This window comes from Muntiacus reevesi, chromosome 3 (assembly GCF_963930625.1).
Source record: "Muntiacus reevesi chromosome 3, mMunRee1.1, whole genome shotgun sequence".
NCBI classification, from domain to species: domain Eukaryota; kingdom Metazoa; phylum Chordata; class Mammalia; order Artiodactyla; family Cervidae; genus Muntiacus; species Muntiacus reevesi.
In genome coordinates, this window is record NC_089251.1 from 229,742,537 (window position 1) to 229,761,818 (window position 19,282).

Below are 19,282 nucleotides of genomic sequence, written 5' to 3' on the forward strand. Positions count from 1 at the left end.
AAACGAAATGACAATTTGAAGAAAGTAGCATTTTAAAAAGAGAGATCAGAGGGACAATCAAAAGGATTTGGCAACTGACTGAATACCAGTTCGAAAACTAACAAGCACAGGAAGGATTGCTTTAATTTACATGCTCTTTTATATTAAATTATTTAAGTGACCTGATTTAGTGATAACTTTTAATTTTGCATTACTCAGTGCAGTGTGGAGTTTCTAGTTATATACGTATATTGGTATATGCTATTGATCCAATAAATATTTATTGTGGATCTAGTACATGACAGATAGTGTTCGAGGTGTTAGGGACAAGATCTGTGCTTTTCCATTCCAGGACTCTGACAGAATGAGAGAGAAACAGGAAACAAATGAAGAAAATAGTAGCTGGAAAAAGAAGTATCATGAAGATGAACTAAGTTGATGTGATAGGGTGTAGCTGAGAGGCTAGTGAAAGAGCTCCTTAAGGAGGACACATTCAAGCTGAGGTGAATGATTGACGAAATCGGCAACATGGAGCGCCATGGCAAGTACATTTCAGAAAGAGAACACAGATAAATAAAGGTCCAAGGATGAGGATTATGCCTCAGTGGGTTTCAGGATTTGAAAGAAGCCAGCCTGGCAAGGGTATCATGACTTAGGAGGAGAGCAGTCAGAGATGAGAGGAGGATCTGTGCTAGTTCACAGCTTGAGACCAACTCCAAACACTCATTCCTCATCTCTTGGCCTCGCTGCAACTTTACAGCCCAGTCTATGACATCCTTTGCAGCTAGAAGAGTTAATAAAACCACATTCATTCTCCTTTTCGGGTACTGACTTTGGGAAAATGTTCAAACTCCCAATTTTCCAGAATAGAAAGCTCAGGGTCAAATATGTTGTGTGCAACTTGCTCAGGGTCACACAGTTTGTAACTAGCAGGCCAAAACTCAAATCAGGTCTATGATCCAGGCCCAGAGAAGTTCCCACTTCCCACAGGGTCACTTTCCCTTATGTAATCGTAAAGGATCACAGTCACTGACCTCTTATCAGAGAGCCTGCAGGAGATGTCTGTAATCTGGGGTGGGGGTTTTAACCAAACCACAGGGCAACAGTCCTCTACTTATGGCTGACCTGCACTAAGGTTGAGAGACAGAGAATTAGAAGAGAGCACCTATTGGAGGAGAATTAGTAGAAAGATTCATTTTCCTTTGCCTGGGAGTCTTACAGCCATCCCTTGTTTTCATAGTCCCATGGTTTGATGATGTTCCAACAATTCAATTTTATGGATCTGGACTGAATGGAATATGCCATAAGAGACCATGGCATCTTAGAACAAACATGAAACGTGGTAAACAAACTGATGTTTCCACATGGGCACTATATTAGCTATTTCTGCACTTTGCCCTTCCATTAAGTTAACTGCCAGGCCTGGCCCTTACAATCCAGTCTTCATCCCTCAATTACAGCCACACATTAACTCCGGACATTCTATGCCTTTCTAACTGTGAGCTCTCCTAGGAGCGCCTCCCGTCTCTTCTGTTCCCATCTTGAACCCCCTCTGCTACTTGCAACTCTGAGTTCTGAACATGCTTATCACGAAGCCAGTTGCGGTCTCTCTTTAAGGTGCATCCTTAAACCCAGGCATCCGTGTAAAGGACAGCCCTAGTTATACAGACACATTATACTTCTCCCCTTTCAGAGAGAAGCCTTTCGTGCTTGTTGGGGGGTTTCTGTCTGATGCAGAGGGGCGAGGTAGAAGAGTTGGCTGGCTTTGGGGAGCAGATTTAGAGTCGCTTCTCATTGGAGGGGCTAGCTTTTTCCTGAGCTGCCAGACACTGCAGGCTCAACTGAGGCGCGGAGGTGCAATTCAGGCTGGTGAAACAGCGGGGGAAGCAGGACAGGCGGGGCTAGCGCGGCTCTGCAGCGGATCACAAGCACCCGCACACACACCACTCTCCCGCCGCCCCCGGCTCGCGCCTCGCTCCGTCCCACCCGGGCCGCAGAGACGCGGACCGGCGGCGGGGGGCCAGGGAGGGAAGAGGAAAAAGGCCGGCGCCGTGAAGCCGAGGAAAAGCTGGAGCGGCGCTGGTATTTCACCTGAGAGTCTGACCCGAATCCCGAAGCTCAGACCCCCTCCGGCAGCACCTTTGTCGCCAGCCAGGAGAGCGCGGCGGCGGCCAGGAGCCCTCGAGTCCCGCTCCCAAGTCTTCCCGCTGCCCGGTGCACCAGGATCCTGCCGGCGGGGGCCGCGCGGTGCCCCCAGGAAGGCGCGGAGCTTGGGGGACCGGCGTTGGCGCCCACCGTGGTGCGCCGGGAAAAGTGGAGGCGAGAAGAGCCTTGAGGGCAGAGTGCGAGGCCCGGCGGCCGCTGCCGCCCGCGGCGCCGCCTCCTGCCCGCTCCCCTCGGGTGAGTGCCGGGCGGTAGCCACCGCCGCGTCTCTGCCGGGCGCGGGGGCGGCCGGGGGGCCCGGGGGGCGCCCGCGGAAACTCCGCGGCCGGCGGACGGCAGGCGGACGCGTCTCCGGAGTCCGGAGAGGGCACTCTGAGCCGGGAGGACGTGGGTAGGGGCTGCTGCACCCGTGCCCGGGCAGACATGCCTTTGGGCGGGATTTGGGCCAAAAGATAGGAGGCGGGCGCGCCGGAGGGAGCCGGCAGCCGCCCCGGGGGGTGGGGGGCGGGCGAGCTGGGAGCGGCGGGGTGGGGGGGAGGGTCTGGTCGGAGCAGGTAGCGCGGCTCGGGCAACCCGGCGAGTTGGCGGGTGGGCTGGAACTCGCTGGCCAACTCGTTCATTTGAAAGCAGTCAGTCTGGGAGTGCGGCAGGATAGTCAGGGGGGGCTGGGAGAAGCGAGAGGTGGCCCCCGGGATGCCGGTGGTGGGGGCAGAGAGGAGAAGCCTGGAAAAGCTTGGAGGCGAATTCGCGCTTGGGCTCGTGGTCCTCGCAGCCCTCCTGCCTTGAGTGTGGGAGAACACTTTTTTCGGTTTTAAGACTCAGCGTGGAGAGAAAGCGTCCGTCCCAGGGGAGGAGAGACGTCTGCGGGGGGCAGAGACCGCAGCTGCCGCCGGGTGCGCCCCCCACCCCAGGCGCGCCGGCTTTGGTCCCCCCTTTCTCTCCCGCCCCCACCTCCTTATTGGTGCTGGTTTGCAGCGCTCGGCTCCTGCGCCTTCGCTTCGCGTTTGAATCTGGCTCGCCCCTCCGTATTATGTCTGCACTCCGAAGGAAATTTGGGGACGATTACCAGGTAGTGACCACCTCGTCCAGCGGCTCGGGCTTGCAGCCCCAGGGGCCGGGCCAGGGCCCGCAACAGCAGCAGCTCGTGCCCAAGAAGAAGCGACAGCGGTTCGTGGACAAGAACGGCCGGTGCAATGTCCAGCACGGCAACCTGGGCAGTGAGACGAGCCGCTACCTCTCGGACCTTTTCACCACCCTGGTGGACCTCAAGTGGCGCTGGAACCTCTTCATCTTCATCCTCACCTATACAGTGGCCTGGCTCTTCATGGCGTCCATGTGGTGGGTGATCGCCTACACTCGGGGCGACCTGAACAAAGCCCACGTCGGCAACTACACGCCCTGCGTGGCCAATGTCTATAACTTCCCTTCGGCCTTCCTCTTCTTCATCGAGACCGAGGCCACCATCGGCTATGGCTACCGCTACATCACCGACAAGTGCCCCGAGGGCATCATCCTCTTCCTCTTCCAGTCCATTCTCGGCTCCATCGTGGACGCCTTCCTCATCGGCTGCATGTTCATCAAGATGTCCCAGCCCAAGAAGCGCGCGGAGACCCTGATGTTTAGCGAGCACGCGGTGATCTCTATGAGGGACGGGAAACTCACGCTCATGTTCCGAGTGGGCAACCTGCGCAACAGCCACATGGTCTCCGCGCAGATCCGCTGCAAGCTGCTCAAAGTAAGTGCCGTCCGCCCCCTCCCCGCCTGGCGGCCGCCACCCCCACGCGCGGGGGATTAGCCCACCTGCGGGCTACCCCCTGGCTGCTCGGCTGTCCCACGCTACTGGCAAACTTGCTTTTTCGGGGTGGAGGATGGGGCAAAGAGAGTGCAGCCGACAGTTCTGTTCTTCTCCCACCCATTCTCTTGCACTTGTTTGTTTTATTCTTGTTTCTATTAATCGGACGTACTTCTATCGCTTCTGGACTAGTAACACTGACGGAGTGGTGCTGGCTCCTGGCCCTCTGAGGTACAGGCAGACCCTGTTCTCCTTCCCACCCTGGCTCTTTTCCTATTTAGAGAGCTTTGGATTTGTTGTCAGTACACCACTCCAGTAAACTTGAAGTATTAAAACTGAACAGGCTTTTAGTCTGAAGACAAAAGGTGCTGAACTTGCCTCAGTTTTCACCCAAGGCTTTATTTATTTATGTATAGTTCTCTCCTCTCCACCCACCATCCCCGTCCCGCTCCCTAAGAGTATCAGCAAGTGGATTATTGCTTCAGACCCAATAAGTCTGTGGTCATCTTTTTAACAAGTACACAGATGAGAGAAGCAGTTTATAAAGTGGAAAAAGTAACACCTGGTTGTTGTCAATTTTTATTTTTCCTAAATATTATCCTAGAGAAGTATTCTGTGAAAGCTGAGTGCTTTTCTTGCAGTCTCTTTTATTCATTTTATTCTTAATTGCTTGTTTCTGTGAAGCCTTTGTCAAGTACAGATTTCACCTGAAACTTCTTAGTATCTATTAAAGAAGATTGCTTCCTACCAACAGCCCTGTAAATGCTAAGAGAAATCGCTTCTGGAGTGATTTTTAAAGCAAGGTCCATCTGGTCGTTAGAGGGCACCACTCCAACAAGGAGGGAAGCCCCCTCTGCTCACCAACCCAATTAGAGTGTGGGAACGAGGGGTACAGGCCCAGTTCTCTCTGTGTTATTTATAGTTCATCTTTTTTGAGGGATTCTCCCTAGTTTTCAAATGTTCATAAAGCAAAAAGGATGACCCGCAGTACAATCTCAACAATTTCTCAGAGATTCCATAGAAAGTCATAGCCCCATTCACAATTTAACACTAATAAAATGAAAATCTAAAGTATTTAGGTTGACATTTTACCTTTGAGATTTCAATTCTACGTCCCAGGTCTATATGGTTTTATACAGCTTCAGTTTACACGGCAGTTAAAGTAGTACCGTGTGCTTTTTAAAAGTTTGACTCTTGGGTCATTTTTATCATTGATTTAAAAGGTCTTGCCCTAATCAATTTTGACTGTCTTGCTCAGTATAGTGTTAGAATTAAAGTAGCTCGGTTGTCCTGTCACTTCACATCATATGCATATTTCCTATGCTACAGACAGTAAATAAATTGTGTGTAGCTTACTGGAAAATTTTTAACCTAGTTCCAATGTATATGTTAATTAAGTAATTGTAAATAAGTAATTTGAGTGGATCATATTCTTTATAAAACTCCAATAAGCTGCATGTAATTTTTAAAACATTTTAACATAGTGTATCCTGCTATGAACCTCTGTTTGAACTGAGTTATTTGGATCAGGCTAAACATGCTGTAGACATGTTTGTTGTATGTGCTTGTTTCTATGTATATAACAAGATACATAACCTCTTTTTTAGGTTAGGTGTACTGGGAACATTTTGTAAATATATAGCAAAAGTCTCTATCATGGAAGCCATGTTTGTGTGTCACTTTGAGATTCTTACTGAAGAATAGTTTACCATATTGATTGATCTACTAGAAATTAAAAATTAGACCTTAAAGGTCAGTTATTGCTATTCTCTAGTTTTTCAAAGATATAAATACATTTATTAAAACAAATATCTTTTTAAGGAAACATATTTGGATGTTTTTAGATGATCAGAAGTCAGAAATAAATAGAATTAACATACATAGCATGTTTTGGTTATTGTTTTTGTTTTTTACAAAGTTATAGTGAATCTGAAGCCCCTGGTCTCTAGTGGTTCAGGACGCTGATAGTGATTTTTCTGCATGAGACCATGTAGTGCATGTACTGTAAGAAGTGTCTTTATTAAAAAAAATAGATTTCTAGTGTTGGCAAATTTGGAGCAAGGTGCTATATTAACACAAGGTGATTAAAAACATCTAATTAAAACAATATGTATACTATTAAAATTTTTTACTTTTGATATGTTGGGAAGACGTCAGGGTTAAAAGTAAAATTGATTGGCATGTGGCGTCAGTTTATATCTAAACAAAATTATGATGAAATTCTGTCCTGATTTTTTTGTGAAGGGAGAGGGTTGATGAGTGGCAACTCTTCATCCAGTCACTTACTTGTAGTAAGTAGTTTGCTTGAAGTTGATTTCTCCAGTAGCCATGGTGACTAAAATGAATTCTCAAGAGTTCTTGTTATTTCCTTAGACTTCATTAAAAAGGGGCCATGTTTTATTGGGAAAATGATAACATACAGCAAAATTAGAGGGAAGATTTGCTTTTAGTAAATGACTCTTATTTTCTCTTAGGAATTGAGATGAAGTGACCGAAAGCAGCCAACTATATTTTTAAAGTGAAGCTATACCAAAAGCTTAAAGCAGTAACATTTTGATGTTAGTCTTATATATTCTTATTAAATATTATTACACATTTCAGTTTCTTCTCTTAATCCATGTTTGACATTTTAAATGTAAAATTTATATATCTTTAATACAAAGAAATACATAGACTTTTAAGGCAACAAAAGCTTAATATTTAACAATAGTATTATAGTCTGTATGAGTTCTTCCTATTACCTGTTAATTTCATTTGTATTTTTTCTATTACTGTATTCTTATTTGCTGAATAAAGCCTGTTGTAAATATTAATGTAAGAATTCTATTTGATGACTATAAAGCTTGTTCTATTCTTGCAAAGACAGTAAGAACATTCATGTGGCTTTCTAATCCTTGCCACTATGAGGTTTTTTATGCATTTTTTGGGGTTCTCTTTCTTGATGGAAGTTTTTTATAATTTTTCTGCTTAATTATTAACTGTTGTTAACATACATGAAAGCAAATTTTATTTCAACTCTATTCCTATCTTCTGAGCTTGCAAATACTGATTTTTATTTTGATGTTTAAATATAGATCTTCCAACTTTATGCTTGGAGTGATCAGTCCTTTTCTACTTAGGAAAAAATGAAAGTAGATTAAATAAAAACTTTAGAATATAATTGGAAATTATTCTTTAAAATTTATAATATTATTATAAATACAGCTATAGGAAGCTCTTTTAAGATGAATGGTCTTTCTCTTTTCCTCTTTTCATTCCCATATTGATGTTTTATTTGAATTTTCAGTTTATTTTAGCTATCTTTTTATTTTTTTATTTATTTTTTTAGCTGTCTTTTTAAAAAAATTTTAAATATAGGAACTAGTGAATGGCACAGTTGTGTTAAGTTAGCATAACATCCAGTTAAAAATTTTAATAAAAATGCCTGAGCTAGGGAGTTGAGACTAATGATTGGTACATTGGAGCTTGTAATTTAGTGTTGGGTTAAAAGGATTTGGAAATCTCACTCCTTCCCACAAATCTAACACTGATGGTTGACTGCCCTAGACTTCCATCTTAGTAGGGAAAGATTTCAACTTCTTGAGGCATCATGTAAGAGCTTGCACACTTACTGTCCGGAAGCCACTGTACTTATATGTATACATGTGTATATGTGTGTATATGTATAGATACTCAGTCAAACCTTGTTTACATACAATAAACATAAAATCAACTGTTGTTAGATATATAATTTAAAATTAAATGGTAAGGATATTTTTCTCATGGAAATATAATTTTATTTTTTCATATTTTTATTCATGGAAAATAGTCATCATCTTTCTTTCCTAGGATGCCAGCTATGTAACCCTTAAGCTCTCACTTAGTGAGAAGTGATGGTTCCCAGTTATCTTTTAATATATCACTTACATTATTTTTATGGTCATGTTTTCTATTCTCCATTTATATGGATACTCAAAATTGGATGTTATCTGGTTTCCTCATATGATTGTGATCCAGTGCAGATGCTATAAAAAACAAAATTGAATCTGCAAAACTAATAAGCTCTTCATTCTCTTCATATGTCTTAATCTTTTAATCACAGTGATTCCTGGACCATATAATTGCTGATATTTTTCGTATATTTATTAGTTTGTCTTCATTCTATACCCTGCACTTAAATGTAATTTTGATTTTGACTCTATATGACCCTGTTTTATATGACTGACTCTTTTCCCCAGTTGATCTTGGCCAGTTTGCACTTTAGTTTTAATCTTGAGATTATTAGTCATCTCTTTTAAATAAAATAATTCACAAATGAATATCTATTAAAAAACACTCTTCTTCTTAACATTATACATGTGACTAGTAAAAAGACTCAAGGAGTCTAAGGCTGAGTACCCCAGAACTCTTGGGCTAGATCTTAATGTCAGTGAGGTTTTATTAGGTGCGTTTATTAAAAAAGTACAGTTCTTATTTAGCCTAGCTTTGCTTTCTCTGACCCAAGTACAATAATTCTGTAATAGGTATAGAACTTGGGTTCCTTTTAAAGACTATAATTATTATTCTTCTTTTCAATAGTAGTAATATGTTGTTTTGTTTGTTTTTTATTTTTAATATGGTTTCTACAAAGTACAGGGTGGCTTGTGCTTAGGGGACTACAGCATGAACAGAAATAAGGACATAAAGACCCACAAATACACAGCAGTAGGTAAGAACAAATGAGAAGCAGGGAAAAACATTTGATGGGTTTGAGGGTGTTTGGTGAGTAGGAGGAGAATGTGCAAGTAGGGTTACAAATCCCATCCACAGTTATTATTATAAATTCCATAAAAAGTCCCCAAGGAATTAAAAAGCTGTTCTTTCATTTGAATGGAATAAAATCCTCACAAAAATTTATTACAAGATAAATTACATTCCATTCTATAAGTTACTTTCTTTTCATAAAAATGAACATATTTTTATGGGATAATTGGCTTAGCATTAAAAAAATCTTTATTTTAGGCTTGATGTTGGTCATATTTTTTCCACCTGAGTATTGATGGAATTTCAAACTTAAGGAGTAAAAAATGTACAATTGTAGTTTATCCAGATGAAATTCTAGGTCCATACTTTCCTCTGCCTGACTCTAATTTTGGTCTGATCCCAAAACCATTGCCAGAACAGCTTTGAGTCACAAGACATTGTTCTTTATCCTTGTACCTGCTTTTGGCTCATTTCCTAATTTCAGATTCCACGTGGTACCCTGACCTCATTTCGTGTAGTTTTCTAACTTCAGCATATATTCAACATACACATAGACACACACAGTGCCCGTTTAAAGAGAAGTGAAATTTCAGATAGAATAGTGCAGAGATGGTAGGCAAGAGGAGCCACCCTCTCCATCTTCACCTACTTTGTTTTCTTTTCCTTTTTGAACCACTGGCGCTCATTGCCTTTTCCAATGGAGACGTGTGAAAGGTGGTAGAGGGGTAGATCAAGTCTTAGAATATGATAAAGGTGCATCTCATATGTCAGATGTTAGTGATTAAAAGTTTTTTTTCTTTTTCCCCCAGATTCCCCTTGCTCGCCTCTGAGCTGGGAAAGGGCACAATAGTTATAACACAGTTATGGGATAGAGAGATGGGAGAAAGAGAGCAAAGAGATTTATTGTGTTGGTAAAGTTTGTCCATGTTGAATGAATGTGGGCAACTGACCACAAATTTCCCAGAAGGAGAATGAACAAATGTGGATCTGGTTATGCCAAAGGCAGTTGTAACCTGTATCCCAGAGCAGTGTGTGTGTGTGTGTGTAAGTGTGTGTGTCTTTGGATATGTACTCAGCAGTCTTTCACTATAGGTAATTTGTCTGTAAAGTACATGACCATGATAATCCCTTCCAAGCATCTGTGACTTTTGGTTCTTTTTTCACCTATAGTCAGAATTTGTTATTGATTATCTTGCAGGCCTTTTTGGACTCTAAGGGAGTTCAAAGTCATTTGACATTAGTTACTTCTTTGAAATTAGTACTTGTGACTATAGAATGAGTCACAAACCTTAAATTCTAGACATAGATCCATGTGACTTTTTTTTTTTTTTAATATTATTTTATTAGTTGGAGGCCAATCACTTCACAACATTTCAGTGGGTTTTGTCATACATTGACATGAATCAGCCATAGAGTTACACGTATTCCCCATCCATGTGACTTTTAACTGAAGTGTATATAACAGAAATAGTATATTTCAATAATAGTATTTTATTACAAAGAATAACTTGGAAATTATTGCCAAGATCTAAATTGTATAAAATCATTTCAAATATCTATGATATTCTACTTATAATTTATTTGGACAATAAATCTAAACAAACTTTATGCCTTAGAGTTACTTGATTTTTCTCTTAATTCCCAGAATTTTCTATATGCAACCAACCAGAAAAGCTTTAAAATTTCAAAGAGATCTTTATTTCCTTTTGAAAAGTTATTCTATACAACTGAAAATAAAAGTTATATGGAAGTCATTCTGAAGTCCTAGTGTTTTCAAATTATGTTCTAAATTTTAAAGAATTAACTCATTTTCCATGAGCTGTTTCATTCCACCTTTCCCCCACTTATTCATCCAATAGTTTCAAGACTCTAAGTGATTATTTCATCAAGTAAAGTCAACCTCAGTAATTTTAACAATTTACCACATTAATCTTAACCTTTAGCAGGTGTTTTGAGTTAGTTTTTTGATTTTGACTGTATCTGTTTACATATTTTTATGTAAAAATGATCATGATTCTGTATTCCCTTTGGAATTAGGAGGTTTATACAACTAAAAGATATGTAGACTAGGTGCAAGCTGCTCTACTAATGAAAGATTCTTCTTTTATCATAATTCTTAAGATACCATAATAAATTAAGGTGAAATAGGTTTTTCTCTAAATTTTTTCTATTATCAACATTTCTGAGTGAAATACAGTAATTGTTATAAAATAAGATTATTAGAAATAGATGAAATATTATTGCTTCTGATTTATTACATACTCAAGGTACAGATCATAGTTTAAGTTTATAAAGGCACATACGTAACTCCTATTTTTTCTTTGTGTTTGTCATGTATGTGTATGTATTACAATTCCTTGAGGAAAAGTTCTCAAACTCCAGTAATACAAGTTGAGAAACTTAAAACTATCATAGACTTTTTCCCCCCCTTGCTCCAGAAAATCTCTAGAATTGCACCAGAATTAGAAAATCCTAGATTAGAATGCCTTGTAAGCCTAAAATAGAATGTGCCTGCTTCTAAAGATATATTTGGTAGGCATATATCAGTTTCTGGAATATTGTATTTGTCTGAGCGTTGATAAGATAACCTTGCTCTTGCCAGGAGCTCTGACTTCAAACAATTCCAGTTCTACAAGCACCTGCCAATCCCTTCCCAACCTTTAAATAGAAGAGCTTTCTTTTTAATTCACAGTGATTAATAGGCTTCTCAGTCTACTGCAGAGTCAGAGAAGCAAACAGAAATTAGTGAGTTAAGCATATTGATAGTTGAAATAGCTCTTAACCAAACAAAATGGAAGAAGACTTGAAAGATAAAATTGTGGATATATGTAGTACCTCAGAGTCCTTTAAAGAAGAAAGGTTTAGGTTTATGCACTGGGAAATAATTTTCAATGAATGTGCAGAGAATTTCACTTATCTAAAAAGGATGTAATTGTGAGAATCTTTTTTCAGTGAAATGAAGTATTACTTTCCCTATAGGATCACAAAATAAATGCAGTTGTTAGCTTTGTTTCTGCCAAGACTTAGGATATAAAGCGTTTGGAGGAGGATATAGGCTTAATTTTGAGTATATGGAACACATTTTTAAAATCAGAAGATAACGTAGAATGGAATAGATTCATGCATATTTAAGTGTAAATTACCTACATATGAATTAACTGCTTTGCTAAAAATAAGACATTTCTTGTTCTAGGTTGGCATTTTCCTGATAGCCAGTCTGTTTCTAGGCCACTTCTTTCCATGGGTTGTAGAATGAGCAGAGAATATGAAGCTAATAGCTTACTCTGAGAATGAGGCACATGTATAAATAACAAATATATGAGCGAGGGAGATGAATTTCAGTCTTGGTGTATTATATAAAAGTAGAAAAATATCTGTTCTTTGGGGGAAATTATTTTAAAATGAATGGGGAAGTGAGCTTAAAATTATACTTGTGAATATTTTTATTTCATGCAGAAAAAGCAGAGCTTAGAATAGTTGGTAAAATGACCCAAATTCTGATATTAACTATAAATGTTAGAATACCACCTTGTGTTTATATAGCACCTGTTTCTTAGTAGGTGGGAGAACAGTGACCCAGGATTTTTGCTTTTATTTTTGCTTTGAATTTAGCTTTTATTTTGCTACATAATCAATATAGCTATACAACTGTATACTTGGAAAGATACTGGTCTCATCTGTATTTTACCAATTTGAGAATATATAGTGAAAGATAAGTGAGTTCTGCTGGCTTAGAAATGATTAGTTTTCTCCAACATTGATTGTTAGAGCTGCTGTTTTTATTTTTGCACCATCAGGTTTTTGTTTGTGGTTTTTTTTTTTTTTCCTTGTCAGTAATCATTTTCTTCTTCTTTTAAAAAATTTAATCAACTACTCCTAGGGCAGAGAAGGAAAATAGTCTCTGTCTTTTCATTGGATGTTTTTCCTACTCAAAACTCCTGAGTATCACTAATTACAAAGTAGCTTCATTAACTGACTAGCTTTGTTTTTAATAATCTGCAATTGCTGCTACAACAATTTGTCACCAACTTTGCAGTCTTGGTTCTATTTTGCTATGGAGGGCAGGTTACTATATATATACCATAGTTCTCAGTGTTTTCAGGCTCATTTACAAAACCTCTGTCTTTCCTGGAACTCTGAGTAAAGACTCTGTGTTCAACCTACTGATTCATTGGACAGACTAGTGTTATGGAGTCTGTTTTGTTTATTAAATTAGCTTTGCAAGAGTCTCTTAAAATATACTGGATTTTTCCAAACCCCAGTTGACCAGCAGCAAGCCTCCCTCCACCCTGATTTTTCTGTATGTAACTGCTTAACCCAGCTTTTATTTTACCGGTATCAGCATATAAACCTAAATATTTGCTTTTTGTGGTCCTTGTAAGTAAGATAAGGAATACGAATATGGAAAGACCAGATATGGAAAATGAATAGAAAAGGGAAATAAGTTTACTTTCATGACTTGCTAATTGTTTATAATCATGTGTATACTTTTTTTTCACCACGTAAGCAGTTTGTTGAATTAACCTTTTCAGTGATTTATATCGAATGCCACTGTCTTATAAAAATTTTAGTAAGCTACAAGTTTGTCTAATACAGATATTTTAAACTACATTTTGACTTAAATTCATTTGAGCATTAATTTTCACTATTTTTATAATTTGTTAAATAGGTAGAGAAATGAACAACTTTAGTGCAGTTATTTAGTAGTAGTTCGAAAACCGCTAGATAACAGCATCTGTCTTTATTTTTACTATGTGAGCTGTTGTGTATATAACGTTATTTAATATGATAACATCTTCACTATTCTATTCTAGCTCATATCTATTTATTAGTTTTCAAAGGTCCTAGAAAAATAAATTATTATGCTTGCTTTATAATAATGCGGTAAATCTGTTTTTAAATTATGATCAACCTTTTATCTTTAACTCCATAAGAATTGCCTACTTATATGCTTTGAGAGGAAGAAACATCTGGCATGCAGTGTGTTATCATTTAGTGATTTATGTCAAGCCGTAGCACATGTACAGTTAGTTCCACAGTTTGTGTTATCAGCCATTGTTGGACCAGGCGTTTCTCCAAAGCTCATGAGTTAGGGAATGGTAATTATAGTAAGTCGTATATTATAAATAATGCATGTATGTTCCACATGAGTTATGTGGGATTTCGGCCCATTTGCTAGAACATAGCTGCATAATGATTTGTTTGGATTTTGTTGCAGATGATTGATAGTGCAGAATGTTGGCAATAATGTAAATTACTGTTGGGCTGCCTTGCAAATTTCAGTACAAGTGGTGATTTCTTCTCTTTTTCTGTGTGCTTGTCTAGTCTCGGCAGACACCTGAGGGTGAGTTCCTTCCCCTTGATCAACTTGAACTGGATGTAGGTTTTAGCACAGGGGCAGATCAACTTTTTCTTGTTTCCCCCCTCACGATTTGCCACGTGATCGATGCCAAAAGCCCCTTTTATGACCTATCTCAGCGAAGCATGCAAACTGAACAGTTCGAGATTGTCGTCATCCTAGAAGGCATTGTGGAAACAACTGGTGAGTAAAAACATAGCTATGCCATCGAATTTCTTTATTCCATGATAACTTTGTATTACATGCATAGTACCTCTCATAGGTTGGGCTAAATGTCTCAGCTCGCAATAATGAAAGTGATGATTTGTCTGTTATTTCTTTGTAACATTCAGTTGATACTGCTTTGAAAATGAAGATTTATTGTTGTGATGATTGCATGTATAATGTTAACTCAGAAATACTTACTGCAAGACAAAAAAGGGAACTGAGATGACTTCTAGAAATGACTATGATGTTCTAGTTTAATTGTGGAGTTGGATTTCCTATAATCATGTTTTTTAAAAGGTTTAAGGTTAAAATAAATTCAGGGCAATTAGTGAGCAGCCTGAACTCAGCAGGCATATTCTTGCCTTAGGGATGGTGATTCGGGTGTCACTGATAGAGCTTTGATATGCTACTAAGTGCAACCTCAGTGGAAAATTCCCTGTGTGTACATGTGTATGTGTGGGTGTGTGTGTGTGCGTGTGCTAACGCAGCATTTTAATTTCAAAGTAGGTCAGTAGATTTCCCCAGCTGAACCTTGACCAAAAATTTTTTAAAAAGAAAATTTCTTCCTTTTCTGCTTTGCTATAGCTAGCTGTGTGCTGTATGTTATTCTTTAAGATGCAATGTTGGTAGTGCTGCGAATACTCACAATTTACTACTCTCTGGGGAGAACAAGGTTGGCAAAAGAAAAATAACAGTAAATCAGAGTATATTATTTGGGACCTAAGCATTGCCAGTTGGTTCACAATCTGCTGGATGCTTGAGACTAAGAAAGGAGTATCTACATAGTTATATCTATCTATCTGTCTATCTTGAGTTTTTTCCTTGCTACAAATAGTGAGAAAGCAGAAATATTTTCACTTTCCATTTTTTTCTGCCAATATCATTCTAGTCATCTTAAAGTGCTAGTTATTATGTATAAACTATAGCACTGAAAGTTGTAATAACATTGGCAATAACATAGATGCGTTCAAGCCTTATGTCAAGGTAGATGTTACATAAGGAAAGAATCTCCCACCTTGACATAAAGCTTTGTCCAAGGAGCAGGGGGAGGCAAGCCATTGTAATATTATACATCTGCTACATAATTCATATTTGAAATGTGGGCAAGATACTCACTCTCTATAAACTTCTTTTTCTTCTCTCTAAAAGGAGAAAGATATAATAATTGCCTTGAAGCTACTTGTTGTATTACTATTATTTTGTTAACATTAGTGCTTCACTTTAAAATTTAAGGTTTAGAGGACAATGAGTAAAGACTTAATTCATCAATCTTTATCTGGAATTTGATTTCTGTGGACAGTTTTCTGGTTTAAATTCTCTAGATTTTTAACTTAAAATTGAAATCATGCTATAGTATATTTTTTATAATATATTGATAATGATGCAACCAATATGTAAAAGCTTCTAGTTCAAGAAATCTTTAAATTTCAGTTTTATTTGCCTCGTTTATTGAAGTAATAATATATTGTTAGCACTTAAACAGCAGATGGTTTTTATTGATTTGTTTTTATAGCATATGGTTCTTCTTTTGGTGCAGCTGGTTATTGTTTATTAATTGCTTATTATTCTAATCACTGCTACAGTGAAGTTTCTGTTTCCCTTGACAGTCTCAGAAACCTTTCACTAGTTCTTTCTGTCTGCCTATCTATCCATTCATCCATTTTTCCCTACTTATCTCTAGTTAGTGTATATCTCTTAAGAATGAGAAAATTCTTCTACAAAATCACAATGTAATTAAAAAAATCAGAATATTAGACAATGATACAGTACTATTATTTAGCACATAGGCTCCCTTCAGTTGTTCTACTATCAGTTGTTCTAGTAATTTCCATCATGACTATTTTTTTCCTGGCTCAACATCACTTTAAGGATTATGCCCTTATTTGTTTGCTTGTCTTCTCAGTCTCAGGATGGAATCATTCCTCATTCTTACTTTGTGTTCTTGACCTTGATGTACTTGAAGTATAAAGGCCAGGTATTTAGTAGAACGCCTCTCAACTTGGATTTGTCTGAGCCTGCCTTATTCATTAGTTCTTTCAAATTTTGACTTCTACATGGGTATCTTAAGGGAATACTGAAGCAGACTGTTTTAAAATACTCGTATGTGTTCTTGACTGAACTGATGTGTCTCCATCAGATTCAGAGGATCATGGTTAGTAAATGATATTCTACATAAAGTAATTTGGAGTTTTGTAACATTAAATTATTCATTAGGACTGTAGATTTCACTTTAACAATTTCTTCGCTCTCCTTTTTTAAAAATAATGAACTGGCAGAGAGTACTTTCCACAGAAAATGTGAAAACTTGACTGGAAACTGAATTTCTTATTTAGAGATTGCCTTTCATGGAGAAAAGAATAAAGTCTACCTCCTCTTAACCTCTTAACTAAGCCTGTTTTCTAGATCCAGTATAGCAAGAAAAACAGCAAAACATTACTCATAATTTATACATGTTATTTCATGGAAAATTTATCTGACATTTTGTTTGTATATATGCCCTAACTAATTAAATCATGTACTGTTCAAACTCTGTAAAATCTGTCTATATTCTCAGACCTTCCTGAGTCTGGTAAAAATATCATGAACTGTTCTTATGTCCATATGATCATTTAAAATTATACTGAGATTTATTTAGATTCATTTTTCAGGATGTTTCCTCCTTTATCCTTTCATTCATAATACTTTCTCATAATAGTTATTTGCTTAGAATAAGGCAAATATGATCTTTGGGGATGTTTTGAACATCAGTAATACCATTTTAACTCCAGTGTTTTTTTTTGTTTGTTTGTTTGTTTGTTTCACAGGCTTGCGACTGTTTACTCAATGTAACTTTTCATCATACTTAACATTAAACCACTAAGATTTTTTAAAATCATTCATTCATTCACTAGATAAATATATAAATGCATGCTCTGTACTTGGAAAATATTTGAAATTCTGGCAATATAAAGCATGCTTCCCAGTCTTAGGTTGACACTCAGGAAAGGTCTCCCTGAGAAGGTGATACCAAAGTGGAGGCTTGCCTATCAAGAAGGACCTCTGGGCCTGTCTAGAGGAGAGCACAACAGAGGCTGAGAAACGGCTGGCACAAGGATCCTGAGTCGGGAACCAACCTGATCGATTCCAGGAACTAAAAGAAGGAGGTGGTGGTTAGGATGGAGTGAGCAGTGTGGAGTGTGGGGTGAGAAGTAAGAGAGGGGGGGAGCACCTCTACATGACAGACGATTATATTGCATTGCTACAGCAAGTACTGGGGTTTGATTCAAAAGCAAAGCCTACATTGAAATGCTAGAGTAGTAATTTAGTAATCTCAAACTCTACATAACTAACAAAACACATTTTTTCATAAATAAACTGGATTGCATGAAGTTTACTTAACAACAAGTGACCCCAATGCCTAGGGAATGTATTAAACTTTTGACAGTTTTTGTATTAATAGTACTAAACTCGCAGCCTTTACCCCCCAGCACAGGCCCACCATTGCTCACTTGGCTGCAATCCTCTGATGAGGATCTCCTGATGTCATTCGGTTTTTGCCTCTTTCCTTCCTGTAGTCACAGTGGGAGTGGTGCTTGGTGATGAGGAGAGGGGGGTGGAAAATTAGAGGCTTTCTCATTTCTTTGAGAGTCTCAGCTTCCAGCTCAAGGCTCACAAATAATTACTTTCCCCACCTCCTTGGAAATACTCCTCAGTGATCAAGTTCAGGGATGCTGCTTTGCTTGCTTCTAATGAGCTGGTCTTTCACTTCCATTAAGGAACAGAACATCCACCTCTTCATGAATAACCTCTGCTTCTTGGCTCACATAGCAAATTTCTAAACATAGGTTACCTCCAACTCTTGCTCTCTTTGCCGCTTCTCCCAGGAGGCAGAGCACTGCTAGCGGCAAACAGCCTTGCAGATTTGGCTCATTAGAACTCGATGCTTTCAAACTTCAATCTGCTCTCCGCTGCTATTTGGCAGTCTTCTTAATTGTCTTTTCTGCACTCCCAGGCTCTGTCCCCATGGGATCTGTTTTAGCCCTTTTCTCTCTTTCCATGCCCCCAGTCCCAGCTGTCCTATGCCTTCCTTAGCATACCGTCTTTCTACCTAGTCCATCAAAAAGAATGTGACACTTCAATTTTGATACATTTTTTTTGCCCTCTTTGTCCTTTTCTCATGGCTATCTTCTCTTTTTCTTTGCTATTGTCTGTGAGTAAAATGTTTTTATTCTTCTTCAAAACCATCTCCTTTATTATTATATTTATTACCTGTGACTCAAGTGCCAATACTTAGCATACCTAATACTTAAAATAACTGACTCTCATTTGTCTCAAATGTATTCCAGTGTTTTCTTCGTGAAAAACATAATCCAATTATTTATTCCTTTATACTCAAGGTACTTTCTGGAATTCAGAGACACCACATTCTCTCTCTCCTTCTTTTTTGTTTCTTCTAATTTTTATTTTCCAGTTGTTCCTTATGACCTGTATGACTGCCTCTCCCTGGATCACTGCCCTTCCCTTCTTTCCTTTTGAATCAAACTACTTGATTTTTTTTTTTTAATGAATGCACAAAGTACTTTCAAGTCCATTATTTCTCTTATCTCCAGCTATGAGAAGGAAATGGCGACCCACTCCAGTATTCTTGCCTGGAGAATGCCATGGACGGAGGAGCCTGGGAAGCTACAGTTCATAGGGCCACAAGAGTTGGACAGAACTTAGCGACTAAACTGCTACTATGAAGCCTCTCACTGGTCTTATATATGCCATCAATTTCCAGGACATTCTTCTACTCAGATGTCACTTTTTTGATTCAGAGTCAACTTGTCTAAATACCAAGTAATCATCTTACCCTCAAATTGCATCCTCATCTGGAAAGTTTGTTCCTTTTAATCATGGCTGTTTTATCCAAGATCTCTTCCCCTTTTTTCCTTTTTAAAAATTATCCAATTAAATCATTTCACAAATATCTATTGAGTACCTGTTACAGGCTAAACAGTATGCTAGACTCTAGGGACATGTTAGTTAACAAAATACAATTCCTGTTTATAATCACATGTGGAAATCAGACAATAAAATGA

The 19,282-nt window shown here is 38.7% G+C and overlaps 1 protein-coding gene across 1 annotated transcript in view; it reads left to right on the plus strand.

Moving 5' to 3' along the window:
- Positions 1–3,088: 3,088 nt before the first annotated feature.
- Positions 3,089–19,282, plus strand: part of KCNJ3 (potassium inwardly rectifying channel subfamily J member 3) — a 172,968-nt gene continuing 156,774 nt past the window's right edge. The window contains exons 1-2 of the mRNA XM_065927854.1: positions 3,089–3,877; positions 13,982–14,198. Of these exons, the coding sequence (XP_065783926.1) occupies positions 3,173–3,877; positions 13,982–14,198 (922 nt within the window). The 5' untranslated portion in view covers positions 3,089–3,172. The remainder of the gene's footprint in view (positions 3,878–13,981; positions 14,199–19,282) is intronic.